The sequence below is a fragment of the Populus trichocarpa genome, chromosome 3 (genome assembly GCF_000002775.5).
Source record: "Populus trichocarpa isolate Nisqually-1 chromosome 3, P.trichocarpa_v4.1, whole genome shotgun sequence".
Taxonomy (NCBI): Eukaryota; Viridiplantae; Streptophyta; class Magnoliopsida; order Malpighiales; family Salicaceae; genus Populus; species Populus trichocarpa.
In genome coordinates, this window is record NC_037287.2 from 13,545,240 (window position 1) to 13,565,582 (window position 20,343).

The following is a 20,343-nucleotide window of genomic DNA, read 5'->3' on the forward strand; positions in this document are numbered from 1 at the left end:
AGTCCACAAATCATCGAGGCCCAGTTATTTTGGATATTAAGGCCAGGACTTCGCTGGGAAGACCCAGTTAGTAGGTTTAGGTCTTCAAGATTTATACAAGGCCCAAGAGCTATAATTTTGGGGGTTTAAAATGGTTGTATAGGAAGAGGATTTTGAATGGAAGAAGGCCCATTGAGAGGTTCATAGGCCCAAAACTCCAAAGATTCATAGAGCTGCAAAAAGAAGCTAAGAATTTTGGGCCAGTGGGTCCAAAATGTTATCACACCAAGCCTTTTAAATTTTAAATAAGAAAATAAAAAAATTTAAATTTTAAAAAATACGAATTCAAGAAATTGTTACACCAACACAAGTGGCAACCCACTGGCCAAAGAACAAAGCAACACGTGTGCTCATCTTAGCCGATACAAAAAACCAAGTGGATAGAGGAAGCAATCCTTCTTCTGTTCCTATCATATCCCTCCATTACACGGTCTCTCTTCCATTGCATCCTAAGCTTCTCCAACAAAATCAAGAAACACATTGTAATGGCTTTCACTTCTATCTCCTCGATGTCCATTAAGTCTCCTAACATCTCCACTCCACATCGTATTCTTTCTTTATCTAAGCCTTTCCGCATAGCTTATCAATTAGACACAGAAAGAGGAAACCAATTTGCTGGTAAGTTGAAACAATGACTGATGTTATCCTCCTGGTTATTAATATAAGCCTGTTTAGTTTCCAACTAACTGACTTTCCCTTGAAAAGCAAGATTGTTCCAAAAATGGGTACGAGGTGGAAACTGCTAAAGCCAAGAATTGGGCAAGGGTAGTGTCAACTACATTGGTAGCTGCAGCTATTAGCTTCAGTTCTTGTAATTTGCCTGCTGTTGCTGATCTTAATAGGTTTGAAGCTGAGACGCGTGGGGAATTTGGTATAGGGTCAGCAGCGCAATTTGGTTCTGCAGATCTCAGGTTTGTTTACTTTAATGATGCTCGTGTGCTGCAAATACTGCTGTACTGTCAGTCAGAAAATTGAAGTTCTGGTTTTGTTGCTGTGCAGAAAGGCAGTGCATTTGAATGAAAATTTCAGGTAATTCTCCCTGATTTCAAATAAATCTCACTGGAGTTGGAAAGAAAACAGAGCGGTTTAGCTTTACAATACAGTAAATCTAGGTGCAAGTATTTGTTCTACTGCAAGGGGTGGATGAGGTACCTTGTCATCAGGGATAAAGGAGCACAAGGAAACCATATTTTTCCTCTTGCCCCTTGAAGTCCCCAGATATTTCTCCCCCCAGTAACCAAGAAAATGTAAATTGAAACCATGAGAGCATAATTTCCAATTGCAAATATTAAGTGCTCCTAATTGGCAAGAAAATCCACCACACAATTTAGTATTTTACGAGAAATGAGCCACTCTCTACCACTACCATGTCGAGCAGAGCAAAACAAGTAATACACTTCATATTCCGCTACATGTTCATTCTGCTACTCAGAAATAGTGATTACATGTTCTAGATCAACTTGTATCTAAGCAAATCTAAATGGCTGATGCAGAAGAGCCAATTTTACAGCTGCTGATATGAGAGAATCTGATTTTAGTGGTTCAACATTCAATGGTGCATACCTGGAGAAAGCAGTTGCATATAAGGCAAATTTTACAGGTAAAACTAGTAGCAGTACCACTTCAAAGTAACCATAAGATGATCCAGCGACATAACTTCAGTCGCCTGAAAGTAAGCCTCTTGCTCTAGTGATTTATAGCAAAACAGTTCATTTCACACCTCCTTTCCCTAGTACCGGATGAAATCCATCACATCCTGCTCCTGCAAATCAATGCGTACTCGCATCATTCTTTTGGTGTCCATGACTCTAAGCCCAAACTAATCAGGATTCATTACCTTGATTCATCCCTTCCCTTCCCTTCCATTTACTTCTATCATGGACTAAACCCCACGTAGCACTTTACTTATTCCTGCATTATTCAATATGAAAAATCATTTAAACTAAAGCACAGTACAATTGTCTTAATCCTTGTAAAGTAAATATTTTTCTTTGTAACGCCTTGCAATCACAGAACTAGAGACTAGATAATTAAAAATTAAGCAATACTGAATAGAGTCATGCAAAGATGCTTTTGTCCTTTTGGTTTGTTTAACTCACATAATCAACAGGCAAAGCCAAAATACAAAAAAAAAATTCCAAGTAAAAAGGTCACAAGAGAAACGTAAACAAAAAAAAAAAAAGAGGATGATGTAAACAGAAATGGCAAATGAAGAAAACCCAAGTGACCCACTAACCTTCAATGCGGGATTCAAGGGTTTAGTTCCTTTTTCACTGCTTAATTGGCCTGCAAGATTTGGACTCTGTGTATAAGTCGGACAGCTTTGTTATTCAGGGGTTTATTTATCAAATTTATGGTGTTTTGTCGCAAAAAAAAGTAAAGATAGAGAAAATAAGGAGGGGGGGGGGGGGGGGGGGGGGCGGGGGGGGGGTTGGTTGTGAGAGGAGACTCGAATGTGTAGGCTGCGCAGCTGAGACCAAACGAGTTTTTATAGGATTAAAGAGAGGGTTTGATTAGGAGAAATCCTTATTATAATTTATAAAACCCTCTTCTCACCAAAAACACAAATTAAGAAAAGAAAAAAAAAAACCCTTCAAATTCCCATCATTAAAGTTTTTTTATTAAATTCAGAAAAGTTATTAGTACTCTCTTATTTAATGACTGATAATCTTACTAGTGCAAGGGTAACTATTTCAGTCGAGACTAGCAATATATGAATTATTTAGCTGTGGCAAATGTTTGAACTTTGAACTCTTGATACTGACTGACTCTAGGATTAAGGTTTTAGGAAGTTAGTAGGTATCCATCTGGCTACGTCCCAGTGGTATTAATTAGTTGTTTTAATTTTAGACAAATAGCCAAAAGAAGATCTTTTCATTATCTAGATCATCATACTTTTGTGTAATCATTTGGTTCTTAATTCCTCATAACCAAATTGGGATCGATAGTTTTTTGAGATTGGGACTACCGGGTGGAGTCAGGTTGGGCCATTTTAGCTATGGTCATGTCAAAGTCTGATTGTTTCCTGGTGAAATTATTCGAAGAAGCGCATGTACGTGGAACAGCATAGGAGAATCACTTAACTAAGCATTTTTTTTTCTCTTGTTCATAGGCTGTCCTTGTTACAGGTCATTGAGACTTTAAAGTTCTAACTACAACTATGGCCCTTCAAAACAATTCTATCATGCGCTTTTACGTTCTTTATATATTTGGTTAGCTGCGTACTGTTTTTGCCTTCTAATTTGCTGCATATTGTCCTTGTATGTCTTTTGATTAACAGGTGCGGATTTGAGTGATACATTGATGGATCGCATGGTATGGACGAAAGACTAATTGATCCATTGGTTTCAATCATTTTGATTAAAAAAAAAGGTTCCACTTCTTCATATTGATAAGGATTGCAATGATTGACAAACACATTCTGCCTGTGTCAACAGGTTCTCAATGAATCTAACCTCACCAATGCTGTGCTTGTTAGATCAGTACTCACACGCAGTGATCTTGGAGGTGCACTGATTGCAGGTGCTGACTTCAGTGATGCTGTTATAGATCTTCCTCAGAAACAGGTGCTTTAATAAACCACTTGTTTTCATTGATCTATACAATAATATTCAAATGTATCTCTTGCAGGCAACTGTTTGAGGTTCCACCACCAGTTTTCTACATATCTTGCTAATTTATATTTTCCTTCTTTCAGTTTCTTTATTAAGCATTACTTTAGAACCCTTGTTTTGTTTAAGTACATGTTCTGTTATCAGTTGGCTTAATCCTGACACAATGGCACGTTGGTATACTTCTTGTCTAGATCATACCTTTCCTTTTTTCTGATGAAATTATATATTGAAGTCTGCAAGAGTTTGTCTTGTAAAAAGAAGAAAACTGATTGGTATACACATCTATTCTACTGCAGCACCTCTGATATCTAGGAGATGAGCGGTGACATTTTGTTATGTATGATACTGCAATCGATTGGCCTATTATACCCTAATTCAATCTCTTGGAATCTAAATATTGCAATTCATAAGATGAGCAGAGCACCTCGTAGTAGTCCCAAATTTAGCTGTGATGAATAATGTTTCAGAAATTTGATCACTTTCACCAACATTCTGGATAGAGGAAAAGTGAATCCTCACGAGTAAATTTAGCAGTCATTTCAAGTTTTCACCTATTGTGTTTGCTTGGTTATTTTCTTAATTATTATGCATAGATTAGACACTACCATTCTTAACTGGTTCATATATGATTATTTCTCGTGTTTGGTCATATAGGCTCTTTGCAAGTATGCTAGTGGCACAAATCCAATTACCGGGGTAAGCACCAGAGCAAGCTTAGGCTGCGGAAACAGCAGAAGAAATGCTTATGGCACGCCTTCTTCTCCTCTGTTGAGTGCTCCCCCTCAGAAACTGCTGGACCGCGATGGTTTTTGTGATCAAGGCACTGGTCTTTGCGATGCGAAATAATTCCAATGCAAGGCCATCCCACCGAAAAAAGTCCCGATATCTATATAAACAGAAGCGTTATATATATGTCCGACAAAAGAATGTTATGAATCAGAACAACTACTTAATTCTAAAATACCAGAACTACAAAGGTAAAGAGAAAGGCAATTAACATTTGCTTCCAATGTTCTGAACAAATTATGAAGAGATTTCTTGAATTGCTCAACTATAGCTATATGGCTATTTTCCCCCTTGGTGTAGACTGTTCTTAAGCCATCAATATTTAGTCGCAAAGGTTGATTTTGTAAATGTCAACAATGCTGAGAGCACGTGGGACATGTATACAAAGCTTAGCAATTATGAAAGCTTGCGTGCTGTCTTCATATTGAGCATTTTGTGCTATCCTGAATTGTTCCTTCTAATCCCTATAGATATTGGGGGCATTGTCAACTAAAGCTGAGCACGCAAGAGAATCTAGAAAACTAGTTGGAACCATCTCAACATCTTAGATTGTGCAATGCAACTAAGTGAGTTTTGGCACCCAGAACCAAGTTGAAGCAGTAACATATAGCAAAAACCGTAGGAGATTCATAAATCTATTATGTAGTTTGGTCATTATTTCCTTGCAAGGTAAGGGCAGCTAGCAGTAAAGAGGGGGAAAAAAAAGGGTAAAGAGGCTTTTTCCATGTTGAGGAAGTGATAATGGCACAGAGAGCACTGTGTCGAATGAGAAAGCCAACCTCAACTCCCAAGTCAAGCATCAACCAGCTAATACAGGCCAGTCAATCAAAGTTGCTTGTTCTTTACTTTTCTCTGTCTTTCCCTTTTAATTTCCAAAGCGAACCAACAAACAACATGCCTGAGTATTTCTTGTCTCCTTTATGGCTGCCCATCAAGCATTGCCAATCAGGGAATGTGCCCTTTTAGCCTGTCAAATCTATTCCCACTGTCTCCCTCAAGAGTCATGCATGTATATCTTGTGTGTAAGAAAGGAAAATTAAATTCACATGAGAAATTCAACTGTCATGATCTCATCTTGCAGTCTTGCATCATAACTATCAACACCTATTCGACCATTAATTGTAAGGTCTTTACTAATAATCATGGCAAACATGATGCATGGCCATTGTTGCTTCTAAGGCATACCGCACTATTGATCATGTACGTATGTGATATATTACGTCCCGTCTGCCAAACAAAACTATCTGCTTCTTATATCCAGTAAAGGAATAACTACATCTTCTTTTCCTTGATCATTTTTTGTAGAAAAGAAAGATAGTTAAATACTTGCTACTTCTACCAAATTAAAATCATTACAAGTGTATGATGTTTTCTATAAAAAGTCAAAAGCATAAGGCCCGTCGTTTATAGATGACAAAGGCGTGCTTTGTGCTTTTCTAATATCAGGAGCTACGAGGATACATTTAAAAAAAAATTAAATTTTTTTTTCAATGAATTTTATCTTTTTTGATATAATTGAAATTAATAATTTATTTTTTAATTTTTTTTAAAAAAGCTCAACATTGATTTGTTTATTGATTTTACAAGGAAATATTTGGTTTGATTGTTTGTGAAGGATTAAGAATGAGGGGGTAATGAAAATGAAAATGAGGCAAAATGACAATTCTTTATTTAAAAAGAAAATATTTTTCTTTTTAGGTCTTTTATTCTTTTCTTTTTTTTTTTAGTTTGGCTATCAAGCTTTTTTTTTTTCAATTTTTTTTTTTCATATTGTGTTGATTGATATTTTGGCTTTATGATTTCATTCGTGTTGTTTTTTTTTCGAGTTATTTCAGTTTTAAAAAATCCTAATATTGAGTTGGTTTTAATTTTACAAAAAAAAAATTGTTGGAATGCCTTATATATTATATACGAATGCCTTGCTTATTTAAGAACTTGACAAATGGTTCAGTATTTTCCTATTAGTGCAACACGTGTCTATGGCGGAACGACAATTAGGCTATAATCAGCTTTTTTTCTTTTCCTTCATTTTTTTTCTTTTTTCTTCTTGTCAAAGTATGAAGCTGTCCTATTATTTATTTGTTATATCCAATTTGATCATTATCCTTTTTATTGTTATTTGTTTTTTATCTTTTTTTGATTGATTTTTTCTTTAATTTTGTTCCTGTCACAATCAAGTTTTTATATCAAATTTGATTCTTATTCTTTTGATTGTTTTAAACCTTTTACTAATTGAATTTTATTTTCAATCTAATCCCTTAACATTTGATTTTAATTTATCTTTTCTATTGAATTTTAATTATATTCTTTTTATTGTTTGTTTTAGATCCTTATTATTGTATTTTTTTCAATTTTATCCCTCAATATTTTTTTATTGAGAATTTTTCTTTGTTTTTTTCTTGCCTTATATGGGGTTGGTCTAGGCCTTATGATCAAGATCTCGAGTTTTGAAGATTAACACGAGTTGAATTTGGTGTTTTTTAGGACATTTTATAAAATTGATGTATTTTATATTCTTAATTTGATGCATGAGTCCCAGTATGGACAGCAACCGAAAGGGGACCAAAATTAAGGTAGTATTTTGAGAAGTAAAAGAATTTTGGCTCCGGGAACTGTAGAGGTCCAAGGATATTGCACGCTAGTAATGCTGCCTCACATGGCTTATGTTCGCTTCACATGGTCAATGATGTTGTCTTACTTAGTCTGCAAACAACATTTTTAAGTGTAAATCCTAATTATTCACCCACATAAAACTGCATCAGTACTCTTGTTTTGGGTTTCGCAAGGTTTACAGGACGTAGTGTTTATTTTCTTTCTTGTGATCATATGAAATGCGAGACAATGAAAAGTAAATGTCCTTGGTTTCTTGTGTCACAAGTGAAGCAATGAAACCGTGAGAGTATCAAACCCTAAAGAGAAAGGACAAGTCTGCCAATAGCATGTCAAAATCATAGGAAGAGATTCAGATTATGATAAAAGTTATTTTTTAAAATAATTTTTTATTTAAAAATATATTAAAATATTTTTTTATTTTTTTTATTAATATGTTAAAACTATTAAAAAATTAAAAAAATATTAATTTAATATTTTTTTTAAACCTAAAATAATTTTTTTAAAAACACCTAAAACATAAAACTATATCAAACATGCACCCTCAGCAAGAAGTATTTGCTATCAATTCTAGCTTCTTTTTTCCTTTTTCCTCCATAAGGAGTCCTCTAATTAAGCATATGCCTCTCTACCTCTCTCTAAACAAGTGGTAAGAGTTTTTGCATGATGAGGCCTTGAGAGCACGCCCACTCATTATGTCGCTTTGGAAATTTTCATTGCTTTAAAGGGATTTTACTGATTGACTTCAACCCAAGTAAGAGGTTGCTCTCCTGGTCAATAACATCCGAAAAAGCACGAACTTTTCATTCTTGTTAATCAGTCATGTTATCTAGACAAAGTGATTAATATGTTCCCTTGTTCCTTGCCATCCGTATTTAAACCCCCATGTAAGAATTTCAAAGTGTACTTCTCGTGGTCAAGTACACAGAAATATCCATGATTTTTCTTCAATCATCCTAATCCAAGGCCAGCTCTTGCAGCTCATCCATATGAATTTCGCTGAAGTGGGTTGTCGAACAAAGTTTGTTCGACCCAATATATTTCGACTTGTCAAGAAGTTGATAGAATATTTATCAAGAAGTTCCTCGGATGCATTTGGATTCATCTTCTTGTACAGGTATGTATAACTGAGAAAAAAGTCACGAGTCGAATATGGTGGATTCTTTAAGAGGTTCACCCAAGCAGTTGTGTCGTGCACACAGGACGGTAGTTGACCAAGCTTCCTGCACTATCTAAAAATAATTTTGCGAAGTCTTGAAACTAACAGCTTGCTAGTTGATTTTCATTCTTTGAGTACGAGTTTTTGTTGCTCCTTTTCTATGTCTTAATAGTGTTTCGAGTTGTTCTCTCCCTAATTTCTTGTTTGGGAAGAGGGGGAGTCTACATAGAATCATACATATTAGCTCAATTAGGGACAACGTCATTTCATGTCTTCGCTTTACTTCACTAGTAATAATCCTCCCGTAGAACATTAGGGTTTTTCAGCTCAAACAAATATATAAATTGTTTTTTGTTCTTTCTCTAGAGTACTTCAAAGTTCAAACCAAGCTAAAATAGAATATGCTATGGTGTGAACTAACTTCCTTCAATATCCATTTCCTGTGAGTTAATTTAATTTTAAGGGAAGATTGTTTTGGAAGAAGTTGACTTTCTGCATGCCATGCGTTTTTTCGGAGAAGATAATTAACTTTCCGCATTGCATCTTAAACAACAACATCAGGATATGTAACCCAAAAAAAAACTTAGGAGAAGCATGTTATCATGAAGTTTGAAAACAAAACCAGCTATTCTTCTGACTTTCTTATCTGCTAAGATACATGAACTTTAATTTTGAATATTTAAGCAATATTCCTATATATATATATATATATATATATATATATATATATATATATATATCCTGATAGCAGCAAAATCATCTGGCCACAACTTATAGCATCAAAACTATTCTTTGCCGCTTGCAATATTAACAAATTGATTAATTTCTAGTTCCTTTCTTAAATAACTAGACACCTATTAACAGGGATGCAGGTCTAAATGGCTCAGCACAACCCATTTCTGATAATTAGAGTCCCAATGACTCTTTCTTGTATTGGAAGCAACGATTCTTCTAAACGCATGCATCCCTATAAGATCAAATTTAGATGATAGGTTGATCAATTAGGCATTTTCCAAACTGAGGATATTCAACGGCCATGTATCTAATGTTAATTATAATTAGATGAGGTGAAAATGTATATCAAATGAAAAAAAAAAAAAAAAAACACTCTCTGCAATTGTATTGGAAACTAGCTGATGTATAACACGTCAACATATCTAATTTCACAAGATTGTGATTCAATTTCAAAATGATTAATGAGGCTATGTAGGCTGTAGAGATTCATTAGTATTGACTCGCCATCCAGAAATTACATTTTTAAAACATGAAATAGCTGTTTTTTTTTGTTCTTTTTTTCAGGCACCGAGTAAATTAGTATCACCAAAAAGCCATTGGTGAAAAGGGAGTACAGAAGTACAGCTGCAGAAATTAATAGCAGAAGACTGTAAAATCAAACATAGATTTCATGATGAATCTTTCCTTGCGAGATATTTACCATTCTTGGTGGACTACATTTTTCCTCATGAAAACGAGTGAAAAATGAATTTTACAATCTTCAAACTGTTGCTGTGAAAACCGAAGCGGAAAAATAAAATAGAGACCTTAATGCTAAGATAGAACATACAGAGATGGTCTAAATAGAAAACAATCGATCATTACAATCATAATTCCTTCAAATGCAAATTGAAGGCAGTACATCCAACATTCAATAGCTGATCAAGTGAGTTCCAACAAATCTCAGCTATACATCCCACCTGACAGTACTAACTTATTTTTGCTTGGCATTTGTTCACTATCCAGTAACCTAGTATTCATCCGTATGGACGCAGTAAGTCCATAGCTACAGCAATACCATTTCAGTTTTATCATGTACAGAAACTTGGATATCATACTTCTTTTTTCCCATATAAATGTACGTAGTTCCTATAATTAATTAGTATGAATATTCTATTATTTTAGCTTTATTATAAGCCTTCACTTCCACAGATCAATTTGACAACTGGAAGTCGACGTTGAGGCATATTCCTGTGCAGTCTCTGACCTTTTGGAATCGTTGGCAAGCATATGCATCTGCTCAGCTGCATGAAAGGTGGCTTTATTGGAGTAGTTATTGGTTCCCTTGGACGCATCCTCGTGGCTGAGCTGAGATGCAACAAATTTATCAAGAACTCGCCAGTCAGTCACTTGGTCCACAGCTTGCTCACTATTATTGTTATTGTAAAATGAGTTCAAATTTTGTTGGTGGCATTGCTGCATTTGTTCTTCTTGTGTAAGGGTAGATGACTGCAAAGTGCTCCCATTGGTCCTGTCATAAGCATAAGCAATAACTGAATTGCAACTCGCAGTTGCTGCTGATTGTGGAACTTTTGGGCTTTCTAATTGAGGTAGCTGGAGGAAAGGGTCATGAGGCATATTGTATGGCAACTCAAGCTCTTGCTTGCAAGTATAATGATGAAGGTATGATGCATAAGGTTGAGAAATTCGCCTTGGAGAATCAGTTTCTGGCATGAATGAGACCTGGTCATCATACCAACATGGTGAGTCGTAGTCACTAACTTTTCTCATTGTTGGCATTTTCTTCTTGAACACCCTGCAGACAACCCATCCTTCTTCCTGTTGCGGTTACAAACAATCTCATTATCAGACAATTTGACTTTAGTTTCACAGGTAATATGCAAGAATTTTTATTTGATTGTGAGGGAAGCCAAAGTAATTGTAGAACAACAATACTAAAAATTGCAAGAGGCTGAATTTAAATTAAGTTAGATTTCGTTCTGATTTCTTCTCGGGTAGAAGTGCTGGAATCAAATTATTCTACCTGTTGATTGAAGCCCTACAACAGAATCTGAAACAAAGTTATCTGAATCTTTTCTGTACTAGAGGTCTTTGTATCTAATTTATGTACCAAAAAGTTCCCCACCGCACATTTTAAAGTGGGAAGATTTGAGGATTTTTGGCTGATCAAAGAAATTGAATCTTTAAAGCAATACAGCTATATGCTACAGTTTAAATCAGTTGTGCATAAAAATTATAAACATCATAATTAATTGGAAATAAAATCACAATTATGCATAATCGATGTCCCAAGGTATCACTCAATTCCCTTAGGCATGCTAGGCAATCAAAATAACATGCTGAGTTGAAAGAACGAGGCTCTCTAGTGAGCTTTTTTGGGTATGCCTACAGATTTATCTCCAAGTCATCAATATGGTAGAAAATTAATAAGGCTAAATTAATGCACATTGGCATGTGAATAAGAATTTTTTTTTTTTTTAAGCGGCAGAAATTAAAACTCGGGAAAAAATAAAAACTTGCCTGAGGGGTTCCATTTTCATTCGTTTCCAGTCGATATTCATGCATGATCAAATCAGACTTTTGTCCATTCGGAGCTCGTCCTTTGTAAAACACTAGGGTTTTTCTCATGCCAATCAAGCTATGCCTAGAGTAGATAGCCTTATCTCTTCCAGTAGCTTTCCAAAACCCAGCTTTTGTCGCTCTATTTGTGCGAGTTCCGGTAGGATACTTTTTATCTTTATGGCTGAAGAAGTACCATTCATTTTGATCTTCAGTTCCTAGTTTGCACAACTCTGCCCAAACAAACAAGATTAATTGATAAGTTTAAATAATACCATGATCTAGAGGCTTTTCATTTCCAAATGTGATCATTAGCAAACAATAGTTCGAGGATTGATTATTATACTACCTTGAAGATCCCATGGTTCAATTTTATAGAGATCAACATCCTTAATGACATCAAGATCAATTCTTTTCGAAGCAACTTTTTTTCTAAGGTAGTAATCAACAAGTTCTTCATCTGTTGGATGGAATCTGAAGCCCGGGGGAACATGCGAAAAGGTATTCATCTCCTCCAAGAACTGAAATGCAGCAATATCAACCATATGTAAGTAAAAAGGATGATAGATTATAGTCTGACATTAAATGCGAGTCCTCACTCACACATATAATATTGTGCTCAATTTTCTCTCAAAACAGTCTTATGAATTAACTCAAGAGTACTAGCAGTGAAGAACATTGTAAAGTTCATATATATATCAACCATTGGAGTATAAATGACACAGCACGAGATTTGGTTAAAGATTAACTAGAATAAGTTCTTAATTGAAATAGTTTTTTGAAAATTATTTTTCTCTCAAAACAGTCATATGAATTAATTCACTGCTTTATGTTTACATTGGAAACTAAAGTTAGATAACAAAATATTTTTAAAAAAAATATAACAGAAAGAAGAAGAAGAAGAAGAAGAAGAAGAAGAAGAAGAGATCATTCCAAAAATAAAATTAATAAAAAAAACACATACACAGAATATATAACATGAACCAACTCGCTAGTAAATTTTTATAATTATTTTCTTCCTTGTATCATGTGTTATAATTTTATCCTTCAAACCAAAATAAACTGAAGATCGCTTTTACTTCATATATTACTTAAAAGGAAGTTTAATGAAACAAAGTGTTCTCTCCACTCAAAAAAGGTGAATGTTGGATGATTATAGGGAAACCAAATTTAAAACTTTTACTTTTTGAAACATCCGTAAGGAAGAAGATTACCATGAAATCCATGTCGAAGAACATCACAAACAAGAATATGGCAGATACTCACACTCACATATTTTGAGCATATTTCTTTGCTTTGTATCACCTTTCTTTTAACTTGTTCAACATTAATATATAGACGTGGTATGCATCAAGAAAAAGGGTAAACGGAGGACGATTTTAAAACTAAAGAACTTGCTATGAATATGAACTCGCTATTAATAGACTCAATCCCTATCCTCCATGACCACGCAAAAAAAATCGATTCATTCTAAAGTATGCACGATACAGGAGGTAAGATCTTCACATAAATGTCTCAAAATAAAGAAAGAAAATGCATATGATAATGAACCAAGGAAAAAAAGAATGTAATACAGAAATTAAAGGCATATTTACTTTAATCGATTCTTATCACAAAAATAGAATTTAAAACTAATCATATAATATGGTCACTTCAGCAAGCCAAAGTAATCCCCTTTTTTTCTGAATGAAATATGGCTTTGATATGCCAAAAAAATTCCAGAAAACTTGAATTGCAAGAAGATAAGAAATTAATTAGAAAAAATATAACTATTGCTCTTTGAGTATTTCAACATGCTAATTAGCCGATGCATGAAATGACCTGCTGAGTCCATGAAACCATGCACTACGTAGAACAAAAATCCGATCAAACTTAGTTCTCAAAACTTGAATGGTAAGGTTATGATAGCTTCTAGTGATGTCTTTTCCATTGAATATTTGAAATCCGTATCTTCCAATTTGCCCGCACAAAGGAGTTCTCCGATCTTAGTGATTATCATTCAGATTAAGGAGTGAGGAAAACCATCAAATTAAGACATACGAATCCCAGAAAGAAAAATGAAATGAAACGAGAGAGAAGAAAAGAAAAGCTATATCAATAAAGAGTGAAGGAAGGAGCATAAGAAGTTCTTGATACCCAACCTTGGAAATCCTGTAGCTAGAATAATACACTCTTGCCAAGTAAGAACTCCCCGTTAGATCTCGTTGCTAATGAATCCAAACTCGAACCCACCAATCAGCTCGAAGGAAAGATACACTTTAAGCTAGCTTTTAACACTCCCTTTTAACCTTTTAACAAGGCAACCGAACCAGAAAAGAAAAGGTAAAACGCAGAACAGAAGCAACAAACAAACAAGAATGAAGAAAGCAATAAAAGTGATCCTCGGGAATTGAACTGAAACCCCCCAACCACTTGTACTCTTGATTAATGGAACCTCTGATTGTCCAAAGAGACTAAGCGAGAGGGGAATGATCAGATCCCGAGGAAAGTAAAGGAAAGGGGCTGCCAAAGAGAAAAGGAAAGGTACATGAAGAGTAGAGAAGAAAAAAGAGAGATGGTTAAATAAGAAGCAAGGAAATGAGAATGAGTAGAAGCACACACATGCCCTAATAATCTCTCTCTCTCTCTCTTATCGTTCAAGTGGGAGCTTGATTGCTGGAAAAGCTTTGCACGAAAAAAGGGGGCGTATAATGGCTATAACTACGCTTTTAGAGAGAGAGAGAGAGAGAGCTGATAACCTCTACCAGCAACTGATGTAGACTATAGAAGAGAATGTTCAGCTAGCAATTGAGGTTAATAAGGAGAGAGTGGATCGATATGATGATGTGAGAATATCAAACGGTGAAGATGAGTTGGGTTTTTTTAAGAGAACAAACAGCGAATTAAAAGAAAAATAGAAAAAGAAAAGGACATGGTGACATTGATGTACATCTAGTGCAATCAATTGAAGGATGATCATAGCTAGGGCAAGGCATCCCAGCTCCCTCCATAAATACTACAACTTCTATATTTCTTTCTTGAATTTGGAAATTTATATATATATATTTAATACGTATCAGGAAAAATATTATATCATTCGTTTAAAGAAATCTTATTAAAGCTGATATTTTATAAATGTACCTTTATAAATGAACTAATTAAACATAGCTATAAGTTATCTCACTAAAAGACATATAAGAAATTGAATCGAAAATCTTAAATTAAATGATATGATCTTCTCCTTTGCTAAATAACTCAATTATCTTGAAAACAACATCCGTATTTCTTCATATGTTCATTAATTTAATTATTAAAAAAAAAAACTGGAGTCATTATAGTGAGTTGGGGGTCAAATTCAATCTACTCCGCGTGGTGTACACGATCAGACTAATGATGAAAATAGTTCAATTAGAATTGTAGATTTTCTCTGTTGAAGGAGACATTCAAGTAAGGCTTTTGTGGCTTAGTAGCCAAACGTGCACCGTAATCTTTCCACCCTATAAATTATATCACCTTAATTAATTAATAACCCTTGTCCTTTTTCTTCTTCTGTTTTTTTCGTTTTCATTTTATAGCATGATCACTCTCCTGTCTCCCTTGTAGCATAAAACCTTTACATCGAATGTGAAAACCGCTCGAAATTGTGCCTTAATTAACCTTAAAACTTAACCACAGTTAATTAATATGTTTATCGAACACTCGAAAGAACAGCACAATTATTTCAAGAGAAATTAAACATATTATTTGCATAAACTGGGGGATATCGACATGGCTGCACGCTAGGGGTGAGATTCATTGACGGCCAAACCCACTTGAAACAATGAGCAAGAGCTCTCTCAAGCTCACTAAATATATGAGTGAAATAAAACACGACCTCCTTAATAACGAACTAAATAATATTCTGTGCCTGCAAATATTTTATATGAATAAGCTAGAATAGCGTACTGCCTGTAAACAAAAAGTTTAATTTTAAGGTTTGATGGCTTTTAGGATGATGAAATATTATCCTCACTCACCAGCAATTGCACGCGGCCTCTGGTTGGTTGGGTCTCTCATTTTTTTATTTTTCATTTTTTTTCTCTTTTGTGTGTTTCTCAAAAAAAAAAGCTTTCACTCTGGACCCCACCAACCGACCCGGTATACCGCGATGGTGACGCTTCTCCAAATGTTACCTTAAAATATTCAATACAGCTTCCGCTTGGCTCATTTCAAGCCGAGCCAATCTAGGTTAAGCCAAAACACAGAGTGTTTTGGGCACCAGCGTGCCCGCTCGGTAAATTTCTAGCTGACTCCACCTGAGATTAGCCGATTAGAACACGGATGGACTTCTAAAATAAATAAATATTGAAAAGTGGTATGTTTTAAGATTTCTTGATGTTTAATAATCGTTTTTAAAGAAATTGATTTGAATATTCCAGCATTGATTTTTTTCAGGATCATATAATATATTCCCATTCATCCAAATACTAGAAAAAAAAAGAGAGATTTTGAAGTGAAAGATCATTTTCTTTCGTATAATTTTACTATATTCATACTTTATTTATTATTTAATGAGTAAAAAACTAAATAATATTTATAACTTATTCATTGTATTTTTAAATATAGATATAAATATAGATATTATTTTTGATATTCATATAGATATTCATTATCTAGGTCCTATTTATTATTAAATATAAAATAAAATATATATTAAATGATAAAATTATAAATGTTACACATATGTGTGTGTGATTAGATTTGGATTGGATTTTGGATTAGAATTAACAATATTAATACCTTATTCAATATCCATATCCGTTAAGATAATTATATATATATATATAAAAACTTATTTGTTCACATCGGTTCGAGTCAATATTAATATTGATTAAGATATAATAGCTTCTTAGAATATTTTTATACACTTAAAGGTTTAGAGATATGAGTATTCTTAACATTAACATTTCATGTTAAAAGTCATAATAATAAACAAACAAAGTCACATAGCCCAACATGAAACCTATAATGATCGACAAGCTCATACCTACTTGAACTTGGCATCATGTCAAGCTCATGGTTAATGCATGGGTCTAGCATCTTGTCAAACCATGTCCACTTGGGATCAGCGTGTAACTGAACTCAATGATGTTGGGTCTGACAGCTCGTCAGACTCATGTTTGTTTAGACTTAGCGCATAGCTAAATCCAAAAATATTAAGTCTAGCCTATCGCCCACACCCACATCTATTTAGGCTCAACGCATACATAAACATAAAAACGTTGAGTTTGACAGTTTGTCATATCTATGTTTTTTTGGCGCAATACTCAAATGAACCCAGAGAATTTGGGTTTGGAAACAAGCTAAAACCATGTTATCTGAGTCTGATATTCTACTAAGCCTAAAAATATTGAGTTATCACCTTATTTTTTTCCCTTTTAAATATCATCTTAATCTAAAAATTAAAATTTTAAAAAATGTTGATCCCTCGAGTCTCTCATAAAATATTGATAAACTTAAGAATTTACTAGTGAAAAGTTAAAACTTAAATTCTCATAGATTTTCTATTTTAATATAAATAATATGTTTTCGATAGGATAAAAAAAGCTAAGTCTCAATATAAGAAAAGTAATTTAAAACTAATCTATAAAATATTTGGGGAAAAGGTACAGGAATCAACAATATTTTTTTTTTTTAAAAAAAGAAAATATCTGATATGCAGTAGATCGCTGTTGAAGTAGCTGGTTACCTAATAATTTTTAACCGGTTGGATGTGTTTTTCTGATCACAAGTAAAGCACGTGCCTTTTCCTTCTTACATTCTTTTCGGAAAAATATCCCTGTCCTTCTTCTTTCTTTTTAAAAAAAATTAAAAAAGTGTTTTAATTTCTATTTTTGTCAGCCTATGTAGTATGTAGTGGAAAATGGGGCCCATAAAACGGAATGATGTTATATACATACGTGGCGGCTAATGGTCCGGCGTGGGCTAGCCCCTCACGATCATTAAGCTCACAATTTCGGTTGCGGGCCCCACACCGCTGTCCCGTTTTGGCCCCATTGTCTTGCACTTTTTTGCCGGTGAATCTGTTGCCTTCCTGGCTTGACACTTGTAAGCCAATCCTCTATTCCTCCTTTTTACTTTAGCTAGTCAAGGGTCGTTTGTTTTTTGGTCTGTGGTTTTTTATTTAAAAGATATTGATATTTTTAGTAATTTTTTTTAATATGTTGATGATACAAATAAAAAAAATCCAAAAAAATATTATTTTGATAATTTTTTAATTAAGAAAGACTTTTAAAAAACATAACGGACACCTAATCTTGTAGAAACCGTTAAGCTAAGCTAAGATACAACATACAAGTATATACTACTGTAACCTTCCGGTTTATCCCCTACAGCTATGGCCGTAAGGGCAAAGGATACTGTGATATAATCATAAACTAATGTGTTTAGCTAGGTATGTATGTATGTCTATATATATATATATATATATATATATATATATATATTGTTGTAACAAGTGAAGAAGTGAAGCAAAAGGATCAAACGTGAATCAAGTGTCATCGATCCTGTCCTAACCAAGCTTGCTCTAAACTTGACAATAACCTCCCCCCAGTTTTCTCTTTCCTTTTCCTTTTTTGTTTCTTTTTTGAAAGGCTCGCTCGTACAGGATCTATCAAGAACAAAATTATCTTGTATATATATATATAGGATATGTTATATATTATATGGATTGTACAAAATTGCATTTGCTTAAACTATATATATATAAAATAGTACTTTTAAAATTGTGCCAAAATGGTTAGATCTTACCGAATTATATTTCTCTCTTGCTTTGATAACACCCTCTTTGTTGAGAATTTAGTGTAAATTTGAGAATATGCTGTATATATGAGATGCCCGTAACTACACTGCTGAGCAGTGAGCACAACCAATTTTTACAATGGTCGTGTCGCCATCAAACGGATGTCATGTATTAATGGCAGGACTGAGAGCATGCTTTTCACTGGATTGTGGCCCCTTTTACTGCGGGCCCGGCAAGAAAATTTTTCACCTAAAAAATTATTAAAAAAAATATTAAGATCCGAGTTATAAAAATAAAACAATGCAGAAAAGGTATAAAAAAACTATTTAAGCCAACTTAAATTATGAAACTTAATAATAAAAGGTAAAATATATTAAAAAAAAGACAACCAAAAAAAAAAAAATTGTGACTCTAACTTAAGAATACCAATTTTAAATAAATTAAATGTTGAAAGATAAAGTTGAAATAAATTAATTTAAAAAAAACAAAAAAAATAAAAGTCAACTCATAATAACCTTTAAAACATGTGGCTCTAGTCACAAACACAACTGATTTCATAGAAAGCAAACCATAAAAAATAATAAAGCAAAACTCTAAAAAAAATAGACTAAAAAAAACATTAGATTTTAAAAAGGAAAAAAAAACAAGCTAACTTGAGCAAACCGTCTAAACTCGGTCTAATTTCTAAAACTTGCAACCCGTGAAATTCTTAAATCAAGTTTAATAAAAAAGCTTAATTTCCAACAATTTAATTTTGAATGATGAAATCGTGAAAAAAAATCAATTAAAAGCAATAAAAATAACGGGGATCAAATTTGAAAAAAAAAAACCTATAGAGGATGAAATTGTAAAACAAAAAATAATCCCAAACAAAATAAATAGCAATTGAAAGAATAAAAACCTAATTTGTAAGATAAAAAAATGAAAGGGGGTGAAATTGTGAAACAGTTGTAATTTTATAGCTTTAAAAATAAATAATAGTAATCAAAAGAATGGAAATCAAATCTGAAAGATTAAAAATAAAAAGGGGTGAAATTAAAAAATATTTGTAATTTCATAGCTTAATCAAAATTTTAAAAAATAATAATTAAAAGAACAAAGACCAAATATGAAAGGAAAACAAATTGCAGGGGCAGGTCTAATTTTTTAAAGGGGCTGGGGCAGAATTTATGGTGGTGAGAGAGAGAAAGGAAAAAAAGAAACACTCATTGACACCAAACATGATGCGTGTTAGGGGCACACATTGTCCCGTTACATCGAGAGACCTTTCAAATGTCACCCTGGAAGACAATGTTTGGTGGTCGAACAACTCCACATGTGTGGCTCTAAGATGCGAGGCTTATTCATATGCTGGTGCATGCTATGCACTCAACAAAAAAAATTTAAAAAATTATACTTATTAAATATAATTTATAACAATATCATTGAGTACCTTTAGAATTTATAATAATACCAATATAAAATGATAAAAAAAGCTCTTAGGTGAGAATTATGTTAGTTTTGTCTTTTAGAGCATCAAAATAGTTATACTATTCTAAAAAAAGTGAAAAAAACAAAAATATTCCTCAGTAATAAGCATTATATTATTTTATTCTATGGTTAAATTATTGATTTTACTGTATAAAAAAGATAAAATTATCAATGTAACTCTATATAATTTGTAAAAATATCATGGTAAAAAGACCATCTTGCCCCATGTTTAATTAAAAAGTTTAATGGTTAAGATGCAATTTTACCATTATACTATTGTAATGGATAATAATATAAGTTTTGTTGTAAAATATTTTTCTAGAAAAACTAGTTTTGTTTCCTTTTTAACATTGAGTCTTGTTGTACATGAACATTCATGGGAGAATTAGTTTTTTTTTTAATTGAATGTTATTTACTAAGAATGCTAAATTTTTTTGAGTTATATATTAGCATTAATCAATAACCTCACCATTGTTTTGGGAAGATAAATGAATTAATGTTGATTAAGGATGAGATTAGCAAAAGCCTAGGTGGTAGTGGAGGGTGGTCAGCTGAATAAACACACCTAATAGTGGGGCATCTTAGTTGTAATAATTGCTGAAACGGACCCA

General features: G+C 33.4%; 2 protein-coding genes and 1 long non-coding RNA gene across 6 annotated transcripts; 1 reads left to right on the forward strand and 2 right to left on the reverse strand.

Moving 5' to 3' along the window:
• Positions 1-427: 427 nt before the first annotated feature.
• LOC7479217 (thylakoid lumenal protein TL20.3, chloroplastic) lies at positions 428-4,731 on the forward strand. Of its 3 annotated transcripts, none has more exons than XM_002303485.4 (7): positions 428-657; positions 749-950; positions 1,039-1,068; positions 1,533-1,639; positions 3,320-3,354; positions 3,477-3,605; positions 4,308-4,731. In XM_002303485.4, exons 1-7 carry the CDS (start codon positions 525-527, stop codon positions 4,497-4,499), a joined length of 828 nt encoding a protein of 275 aa, XP_002303521.1. In that variant the 5' UTR covers positions 428-524; the 3' UTR covers positions 4,500-4,731. The 3 variants fall into 3 exon arrangements, with proteins under 3 accessions (XP_002303521.1, XP_024452140.1, XP_024452139.1); XM_024596372.2 differs by having other exon boundaries at positions 493-657; positions 745-950; XM_024596371.2 differs by lacking the exons at positions 428-657; positions 749-950; positions 1,039-1,068 and adding an exon at positions 1,085-1,427.
• Positions 1,417-2,449, reverse strand: LOC127905135 (uncharacterized). Its single transcript, XR_008058856.1, has 2 exons — positions 2,276-2,449; positions 1,417-1,950 (listed from the first exon to the last, which is right to left on the reverse strand). It is a non-coding gene; the product is annotated as an uncharacterized LOC127905135 (long non-coding RNA).
• Positions 4,732-9,757: 5,026 nt separating the features above from the next.
• LOC7465528 (NAC domain-containing protein 7) lies at positions 9,758-14,301 on the reverse strand. Of its 2 annotated transcripts, none has more exons than XM_052451139.1 (4): positions 13,644-14,301; positions 11,852-12,023; positions 11,460-11,735; positions 9,758-10,757 (listed from the first exon to the last, which is right to left on the reverse strand). In XM_052451139.1, exons 2-4 carry the CDS (start codon positions 12,009-12,011, stop codon positions 10,123-10,125), a joined length of 1,071 nt encoding a protein of 356 aa, XP_052307099.1. In that variant the 5' UTR covers positions 12,012-12,023; positions 13,644-14,301; the 3' UTR covers positions 9,758-10,122. The 2 variants fall into 2 exon arrangements, with proteins under 2 accessions (XP_052307099.1, XP_024452724.1); XM_024596956.2 differs by having other exon boundaries at positions 9,758-10,761; positions 11,464-11,735; positions 13,644-14,294.
• Positions 14,302-20,343: the final 6,042 nt, after the last annotated feature.

What these genes read in the sequence shown, in the direction of transcription:
- LOC7479217 (XM_002303485.4), top strand. Translation starts at nt 525, where the DNA reads ATGGCTTTCACTTCTATCTCCTCGATGTCCATTAAGTCTCCTAACATC. An exon ending in AAGAGGAAACCAATTTGCTG is followed by an intron (nt 658 to 748) that starts GTAAGTTGAAAC and finishes TTGAAAAGCAAG; the next exon opens with ATTGTTCCAAAAATGGGTAC. An exon ending in ATACATTGATGGATCGCATG is followed by an intron (nt 3,355 to 3,476) that starts GTATGGACGAAA and finishes CTGTGTCAACAG; the next exon opens with GTTCTCAATGAATCTAACCT.
- LOC7465528 (XM_052451139.1), bottom strand. Translation starts at nt 12,011, where the DNA reads ATGAATACCTTTTCGCATGTTCCCCCGGGCTTCAGATTCCATCCAACA. An exon ending in TGAACCATGGGATCTTCAAG is followed by an intron (nt 11,736 to 11,851) that starts GTAGTATAATAA and finishes TTGTTTGGGCAG; the next exon opens with AGTTGTGCAAACTAGGAACT. An exon ending in AAATGGAACCCCTCAGGCAA is followed by an intron (nt 10,758 to 11,459) that starts GTTTTTATTTTT and finishes CGCAACAGGAAG; the next exon opens with AAGGATGGGTTGTCTGCAGG.